Source organism: Malus domestica, chromosome 08 (genome assembly GCF_042453785.1).
Source record: "Malus domestica chromosome 08, GDT2T_hap1".
NCBI lineage: Eukaryota > Viridiplantae > Streptophyta > Magnoliopsida > Rosales > Rosaceae > Malus > Malus domestica.
In genome coordinates this window covers 29,794,310-29,803,097 of record NC_091668.1, presented here as the reverse complement: position 1 = coordinate 29,803,097, position 8,788 = coordinate 29,794,310, and the positions used below count along the sequence as shown (strand labels likewise).

General features: G+C 37.3%; 2 protein-coding genes across 3 annotated transcripts; one reads left to right on the top strand and one right to left on the bottom strand.

Moving 5' to 3' along the window:
- Window positions 1-430: 430 nt before the first annotated feature.
- On the top strand, window positions 431-2,364 carry LOC103441931 (uncharacterized). The gene is made up of 3 exons (XM_008380646.4): window positions 431-734; window positions 953-1,575; window positions 1,671-2,364. Exons 1-3 carry the CDS (start codon window positions 579-581, stop codon window positions 2,122-2,124), a joined length of 1,233 nt encoding a protein of 410 aa, XP_008378868.4. The 5' UTR covers window positions 431-578; the 3' UTR covers window positions 2,125-2,364.
- LOC103441932 (putative transferase At1g60990, chloroplastic) lies at window positions 1,558-8,190 on the bottom strand. Of its 2 annotated transcripts, none has more exons than XM_008380648.4 (13): window positions 7,895-8,190; window positions 7,684-7,785; window positions 7,178-7,211; window positions 6,160-6,233; window positions 5,963-6,028; window positions 5,791-5,855; window positions 5,327-5,414; window positions 5,149-5,214; window positions 4,879-5,044; window positions 3,506-3,589; window positions 3,263-3,390; window positions 2,945-3,131; window positions 1,558-1,914 (listed from the first exon to the last, which is right to left on the bottom strand). In XM_008380648.4, the coding sequence occupies exons 1-12, from the start codon at window positions 8,123-8,125 to the stop codon at window positions 2,946-2,948; spliced, it is 1,290 nt and encodes a 429-aa protein (XP_008378870.2). In that variant the 5' UTR covers window positions 8,126-8,190; the 3' UTR covers window positions 1,558-1,914; window position 2,945. The 2 variants fall into 2 exon arrangements, with proteins under 2 accessions (XP_008378870.2, XP_008378869.2); XM_008380647.4 differs by having other exon boundaries at window positions 1,558-1,911.
- Window positions 8,191-8,788: the final 598 nt, after the last annotated feature.

The following is an 8,788-nucleotide window of genomic DNA, read 5'->3' as shown; positions in this document are numbered from 1 at the left end:
CTCTCTCCGATGTATATGTTATTTTATTTTTTTAATTTAAGTATTCTAATCAATTATGTATTTTTAAGTATAAACAAACATTTATTTATATGACATAAAACAGTTAGGCCTCTAACTAGTACCCTAAGCGCTAGTTCGGCTAGGCTCCAATATACCACCGAACTAGCACCTAACGCCTTTTAGAACTTTAGTTCATACTTCATAGACGTATGAAAGTTTATATATTAGACATTATAAAGGATATATTAATAGATGATTGGTTTCTAAACTTTAGAGAGGGTAGGGTGATGAAAATACATAAAACAGTTAGGTTTACTCGGAAATAACCTAAAAATAGAAACATTTTAGTGTAAAATTAAATAATTAAAAACGACATGACATATGCATGCCACAATAACAAACACACTTTCCCTTCATCTCACCCAAAAAACAACACTAATATTTTGCCTCACAAAAGCTCCTGAGGAAACGCTTCTTCATCTTTGGATCCCCAGCCATTCTCTTCCGGTATCGATCGATTGACCTCCCTCCTCCACCCTCCTCCTCCTCCTCCTCCTCCTCCCCTCCCCCTCCCCTTTATGGGGGATCGTCCACGTTCAGCGTCGACGTCGGATCTCTACAACATGCTCGGAATCTCGAATATTTGCAAAGGATACAAATCCTTTGTTATGAAATTGGCCCCCAACAATAAGAATGGAGAATCCAAGTTTACGGACAATCACGACACCAACAAGGTAACATATGCTCTCATCAAAACCATAATCCCTAATCATTAATCATGCAACTAACACGTGATTTACCGACGTGTGATTACGTTTTGTTAAATTTAATGACATGTTTTCCGTGATTTATATATCAAAATTTACATGTATCATGCTGTTGGAAATTTTTCTAGCTTGTTCCTGATTTAATTTTATGCTTGATCTGCATAACGATTGAAACTGAGGAGCAGGAGGACGAAAATTTTACGATTAGTTATCCAACGACACCGGTAGGCAGTTTCGAACGAAGTGTTGATGATAACTTCCTCTCCCGCCGAAGTCTTTCAAGAACAACGAGTAGAAGATCTAAGACACCTACACCGATGAGCTTCTCAAGATGTGCAAGCCGGAGCACCTCTCCGACATCCTCGTCATTATCGAGAATTATGAGTCGAAGAAATGCCTCTGAGACCGAAATCTCTGCCCCTATTTCGAGAAATAGGGGTCGAAGGAGCACTTCAGAGATTGACATTCCTTCCCTTACATCAAGAAATATGAGCCGGAGGCACCCATCTGAGACTGAAATACCCTTACCATCACCCACCGCCGCTTCAGCACCCACCACTCCATCACCGGTCTCTCCATCACCAACCTCTCAATCATCAAACGCCAGTAAATCAGGCACATCAGATCAACCGGAGTCTTTATCAAGAAGCGTGAGCAGGAGGAGCACAACCCCCATTGTGTTCTCTCGAACAACTGCAAGAAAGAAACCTCTTCCGATCGAGAAGAAGCTGGCATTCACACTTGAAGAGTTGTGTCACGGATGTGTAAAAAAGATCAAGATCACAAGAGATGTAATCAACAATGCCGGGTTTGTTACTAATGTTGCTGACAAACTCTTACATAATTAAACAGTCTGTGTGTATATATATGTATATAATGATGTGTGTGATGATATATCTACAGAATTATTGTCCAAGAAGAGGAAACACTGAAAATAAACGTGCAGCCTGGATGGAGGAAAGGAACGAAGATTACATTTGAAGCAAAAGGCGATGAGAAACCAGGGTACCTCCCAGCCGACATAGTCTTCTTGATAGATGAAAAGAGGCACAATCTGTTTAAAAGATCAGGCCGCGACGATTTGGAAATCGCTGTTGAGATCCCTCTGGCAGATGCACTGGGAGGCTGCTCATTTCCAGTTCCTCTGCTAGGAGGAGACAAAATGAGACTTTCATTAGACGACATCGTAAATCATGGCTATGAAAAAGTCATTCCAGGACAGGGAATGCCAAAGCTTAAAGAGCCAACAAAGAGAGGCGACCTCCGGATCACATGTCTCGTAAATTTTCCAACACAGTTGAGTGACGAGAACCTAGCAGAAGCAGTTCAAATTCTACAAGATTGTTCTTATGATTAACAGTTCAAATATCTCTCCATCATTTCTGACTTATGAACAGAGGAACCAATCAGCATTGGGGCGAAAAGAAAAATACTCACACTAGTATCTAAAAGGCTTTGTTGTTGTTGTTGTTGTTGTAGTATCTAGCCATGTACAAAGCTCTACGGTGGAAACTATGAATATACATATAAATTCCTCTGAGAATTTTGCAACAGATAGTGTGTAATGTATTTGTGTCAAACTTAGCAATCTTTCTAATCCTTTGCTTATGTTTTCCAATACTGCGGTTAAGCTTGCAACTAATTATCTTTCATACAGAAATTCTACACGCTAAATCCTAAACTCCACATGCTTTACCCTAATCTTCCAACTAAGTTCAAATGTTTTATGCATATAAGCACAATTAGTACATCAATATGTATATGGCAAGGTAACATAATTCAAATCAGCATTTAACATATAGTTAGATACAGATTACCAATACTATATATAAATAACTGGCGTGTTTGATTGCCATGAAGAGCGAAAACTTCAAATTTGTATGAATCTGGCACAAAAGATGAAGTAAATGTGTTCAAAACGAAAACAACCTAGAGTAGAGTGTCACTGCACTGAAAATCTTGGACTCTAGCCAATCAACGGTAAACGTAACCAACCATTTGCACAAAATACCACAAATTAAACTTAATGCTATTTATTCCCTTTGGATGGAGAGCGTCAAAAGGATTGTCATTTTCCCTATTACTTATCACATTGTGTTTTGTTTTGGTAAACAACCACAAAACTCAAGCACAAATAAAAATTGGGTTTCAAATTTGTAATGTAGGGTTTATTGCACCTCAAGAGCTTGAGCTTTTCGATGGTGGGCGTTGCCCAGCAAGAAAAGGTACTTCTACCACTGTTCCAGTAATGGCATCTCCAACAATTACGGTGTCTCCCTCCGAAACAGATTGTCTCTTGATATAGCCTAAACCAATATATCCAGATTCCTTTTTTCCAGATGTGCAACTTGTCAGCTTTCCAACCTGTGAAAATTTCAAAAGCTGTTATGATGCCAACCATGAAGCTTGTGTTTCATTTTCTGCCCGCAACCAGTGACATGGAGCTTCTATTTCCCAATGTTTTAACAATACATTAAGAGTTAAACAACTACTACCTTTTTCCCTCCAACTGTAAGAATGCTGCCAACCTCTGCCGGCGCTGCTAGACAAATCCCCCAAAGTCGTTGCTTGACTCCATCATATGTTATGAGTCTAGCTATAGTCTCTTGTCCTTTGTAGCACCCTGCAAAAAAGATTGAATTAGACCAGCTATTTTATTCGACCAAAAAAAAAAAAAAAAAAGGACCAGCTATTTTTTCATTTTTCTGTAAGATGTATACCAGTAAAGAGTATGATACCTTTGTTTAAAGAGATTGAATTCCAGAGACCAGCCTCCAAGACATTATATTCATTGGTAAGCTCCTTCTGAGGCGCTGGCCTTCCTGCAAAAGTTAGCGGGGGCAAATGATCATGTGGGAAAATCACAGAAAACTGAACTATAAAAGATTATACTCACTACTTTTATCAAGAAACCTTTGATTACATATTTCTATATCTAATCAGCTATAGCATTCAATGTTTTAAAAGGCTCGCCTCAGGGCGTGCCTAGGCGCCCTGTGAGGCTGGGCTTGAGGGTTGCCGCCTCTGTTTTGAGGGAGTGAGCGGAAGGCGTCGCCGGAGCCGCCTAGGCGTGCCTAAGGGATTTTTTTTTTTTTTTTTTAATTTTTTTTACTTATTTTTTTTATTACTTCCAAACCCAAATTTTGGGTAGGGTTTTAACTACCTCATACCTCTTCCTTGCACTATCACCTCTCTACCTTGTTTTCTGATTTTTATTTTTTATATAATGGATGTGTGTGCCTTCTACGTGCATTGTTATATGTATGCTCATTGTGCTTTTCATCCTCTATTTTATATATATAATATAATATATGTATATATATATATATATATATGTGTGTGTGTGTGTGTGTATGTATTTATAATATATGTGTGTGCTTAGGGTGATTATTGATTAATAATCTTTTTTTTTAATATAATATAAGTGTACGCTCAGTGTATATATTAAAAAATTTAGGTCCCGTGAGGCTTCGCCTCACACCTAGGCTATCCCTCGGACGCCTCGCCCACGCCTCACGCTTTTAATACATTGATAGCATTCCATAAAAATTACTTTATTTGTTGTTAAAACATGAGGAATTAAATAAGAAATTTTCCTTTCCATGTTAACACCAAAAGCATGTTTTAGTCCACTGTGAGATTGTATATGAAATTACTGATGTGAACTCAGCGAATTTCAAATTTCAGTTGTTTCAAACAGCAACAAGAAAATGAAAAATCTTCTGCCACTGAAATTTAAATATTAGGTGACTTTGTACACACTAACTTGTCAAAGTTAATCAAATTGGTAGCTAAGAATACAAAATAGATGATAGTCAACATATGATAATCAGTATATATAATGAAGAAGTTAGTGTGTACAATTTTCTCCGTTTGGTTGAGATGTGACCAATTTTTTACATGAATTGGTGAAGTGGGTCCAACGCTGATGACATTTAATTTGTTGACTTTTTAAACTAATGTTGTGAAAGTGGAGAGTTGCATTACTTTGAACTTTGAAGTGACCGCTTAGCAGCGAGGAAGATGTTCTTCCTCACTAGTACTTTGTAGCCAAGCATTTTTCATGTAAAAAGGGGTAAAAGTAGCAACATCTAAATCACGAATTCTCTACCTTGGAAAATTCGTAGTTTTTCCCATGCATTAGAGCCCATCGGGATAGCACCCTGTGACAGAATAGTTTTCCATACTGATTCAGCGGTAGCTGGTGACATCAAAAATGAAAAACCTTTTTCAGAAATGACATTTCCCACTCCCACAGTTATAGGCATCCCGTCAACCTGCAAAGTAATCGGATGTCTTAATAAGCTCTCTTGAAAAGAATAAATTGACTTTCAACTCTCATGTTGTTCCAAAAAATGATGAAATCAGAACTAACGCTTACACTAAAATGCTGATGTGTGCCATATGGTTGTTCAACAAGGTCACCTAGGTTTAACTCCTTCATCAGCTGTTCTCGTTGAAAAGAAAACCAATAACATCATTAAGCTTCAGGATACTAAAAAGCAATGTCAAAGGCCAAAATAATATTGTCATATAGAAGAAGAGTTAAGAGGCCTTACTTGGTTGCTTTTAGGTCCTACCAAAACAAAGAAGCAAGTTTGCTTAGTGATGTCTTGAATCTCTACCTTGTCATTAAAGAATATGTACCTATTGATAACAAAGAATAGTGATGACATTTATTACATGGGATGGGACTTATTCAAAATAAAATGTATATCAACTGAAAATCTTCCCGATCATCCCTAACTTGTACCAGCATAGAAAATTGTCCATCCCCCTATCTCCAAATGATCTGGTATCTATGAAAGAAATATTTTAACTGAAAATTTTCAGGCCAAGTGTAATTGGAGCATTTTTAAAAGTGTAAAAGCTAATGTGAGTTCTACTGAAAACTTTCTTTGTAAAGTTCTCTTCTTTTGAAAAATTGTAGTTACATTAGTAACTTCATAGTGCTGTGGTATGCAACAGACACCATCTTTAAAATTTCCAAAAACAACAGCAACTTAAAAGAAGACGCACATACTTTTGCAGCATTTCAGAGATACTTCTCGAAGTCACAGGTGAAACGACTAACATTACTGCATTTTTCTGGAAGCACAAAAAATCATATATAAATAACAGCCTTGATGACAAAAATATGAAGATTAATTAAAATTCGGGGAAACCAAACAATTAAAAAAAAGAAGGAAGATTACCATGATCCATGCATGTGCAATATCTATTGTCCGGGCTGTTGGTGTAACAAAAACAGTGTCGCATCCCTATGGATTTCAAGCAGAAATCCTATTACTCAAGCCTGTATATTGTATAAATACAAAAGTTGCATCAAACAGAAACTTGCGTTCACTGCACAAATGCAACCAACTTCTGATTACATCCCACCAAATATTACCTGTCCTTGATGAAGGCTTTCAAAATTGGCAGTGGTTTGGTTGTGAAGAAACTGGATACGGTCCTCTCCACTAACTTCATGATGAACAGCCAAATTCATATCACAAGGGAAAAACACAGTAAGGCATCCGTGAACACCAAATACTACCGGCTTGACATATATTTAAGTCTCTAACATTTAGCAAAAGACTATGACCTGAAAACAAAGGATGACCAGGTGAAAAACATAATAACCAAAGACAACACCTTGAAAACTAATGTGCAAGAAAAGACCTGCATCACTGACACTTTAGTAGTGTTTCTTGTATATGCTCACAAGGATATACCAAAATGAATAAACGGACGCTCGACTCATCTTGACTTAGCTACACAAGGAGCTTGACTTGGTAACTGGTACGCTGCATGGGCATCTGGTCAAGCAACTTAATGCCTTGGAGCAGGGACCACGCTACTCCAACAGCTCTACACAAGAGAGCAACATGTTTGCCTAGAAGGACCAAGCTACTCCAAAATTATATTTTAATACCTATTGGATAAAGATAAACTGGTACTTTGGGCATCTGTTCCTCATGCTTTCTGTGAGTGTCCTTTTCTTCTAAATTTCAACATAAATAATTGTTTTATGTTTTCCTGGCTGGATTGCCTGGTTCTTGATTACATTTGTTTGGACAGCTGCAGTTATAACTGTCCTTTTTACTGATTTGCATCATGTGAGGGTTCTCTATTTTGGACTATGGTTCGTTCGACTGTAACTCTCAGTTTTCTAATAATATAATCACTTATCTGATTGAAACATATTCATTGTGACATCTTGTGATTGTCATTTATCCAATTGGGAAACCTAAGGCCAACCAATTGCTTGGTGACAAAGTAGGGAAGCAAATGTAATGCAATCTCCAATTCCTTGTGAAAAGTGGCCTTATTAGGAAACAGAATCTCATGCCTCTAGAAAAATACAAACAGGTAAGTTTCCAATTCAGTTAATATATTTGAGGAAAGTAACAGGAAAGTTAATATACCTCTTATCCGTCCAAAATGCGAGAGGTCCACGACCTGAGGCAATATATGCAATTAAGAAAATCAGAATAAAGATTTCATAAAATCAAGCGATACACCTAAACCTCGTTTAACTTAGCATTGATGCTCTAATATGTTCAGACATAAAAAAAAACTTCTTCAATTTTGTGAAGAAACTAGCGTACAGTACCAAAAGAAAACTACACACAGGTAAGAACCAATCTTATGTCATCTAGTCTCACTGATTTAAGTCATCCAGTTCGAATTCGCAGCTGTTTACATGGCAAGCCTATGTTGATATACAAGTATACATTTTATTCACAAAAATGCACATCCGAAAATGCTGCATTAAAATCAGATATTTGCCAGCTTAACCATCCATAATTAACCTTATTAATCTTGCAATTCAACATCTTTTATCAATTTCCAAGTTCTCAAGCATGCAAAACCACAAATATCCAACTCAAAAACTGTGCAAGAACTGAAAAATAGTGCGAAAAACACGCACCGCGACACCATTGTCAGCCGCATCCAATGCTTGGTCATCGTTATCGAAAGTTTCGATAATCCCATCATCAGAAACCTTTGCTCCTGCAGTTGCCACAGTGTCCTGCAATTTCCAACATTGTTCTTCTTACCTAAGTTCTTGTTCCAAATTCCCGACAACACAAACACAGAAATCCTACCTAGGACTAGGAGGAGGAGGGGGAGCGACTTACAAGGAGGTCGTGGTCGATGGGAGGAGGGGAGAGGTCGAAGGGCAAGGCGGAAGAAACGACGCGGCTCCTGGTCGTTTTGGAAGAGAGTGTGAGCTTCTGCTTCTGGTTGTGTTGATTGTTCTTGGCCTGAGTAGAGAGAAACGCACCGTTCTGGTGGAGATAGGAGAAGGAACGCCATGGCCGTGGATTGAGAAGCAGAGAATCACCTGCTGCTGCTACTGGTGTTGCCATTTTTCTTGGATTGGATTCTTTGGATTGTGGAGGACCCTCCCCCGGACAATGCTAGCTGCCATTTTAGCTTCAAAGTCACCCGGTAATTTTATTTTTTTATTTTTTTATTTTTTAGGAAATTAATAAAAATTGATAAAAATTGTTTGAAAACTTTGAGGTTTAACGAAAATGATAAAATAAAGGATAAAGTGAATAGTATCATAATTGACTTTTTAGTGTAAAAATATAATTTTTCGTTAAAGTAAACAACACCAGAAGTTTTTCGTTAAATTTTTTTTTTTTATACTTTGGGCCAGACCCGTTGACTTTTTTTTTTTTCAACAAAAATAGCTTGATTTTACTCAAAAGTATAGTTGACCCAAACCAAATTCAACATATAAGTAGTTGGTCTGGTTTGGTTTTATTAATTTCTAAATTCAATGTTTCAGTAGTCAATCTGATTCGGTTTAGCTCAATTTATAAAAGCTCAAACGGTAATCAAACTGAATTTATTAAGGTTTAGTCCAATTTTAGGCTGTTTAACTTCTTTTTTTTTTTTGCTTTTTTTTTTTTATTTGGTCAAAACCAAAGCATATCGGCTGTTATAGTTTGGATCGGCCAATTTGGTCGGTTCTATTAGATTACTGCAATGACAGGAGAATGAAAAGTATACATATGGTTTTT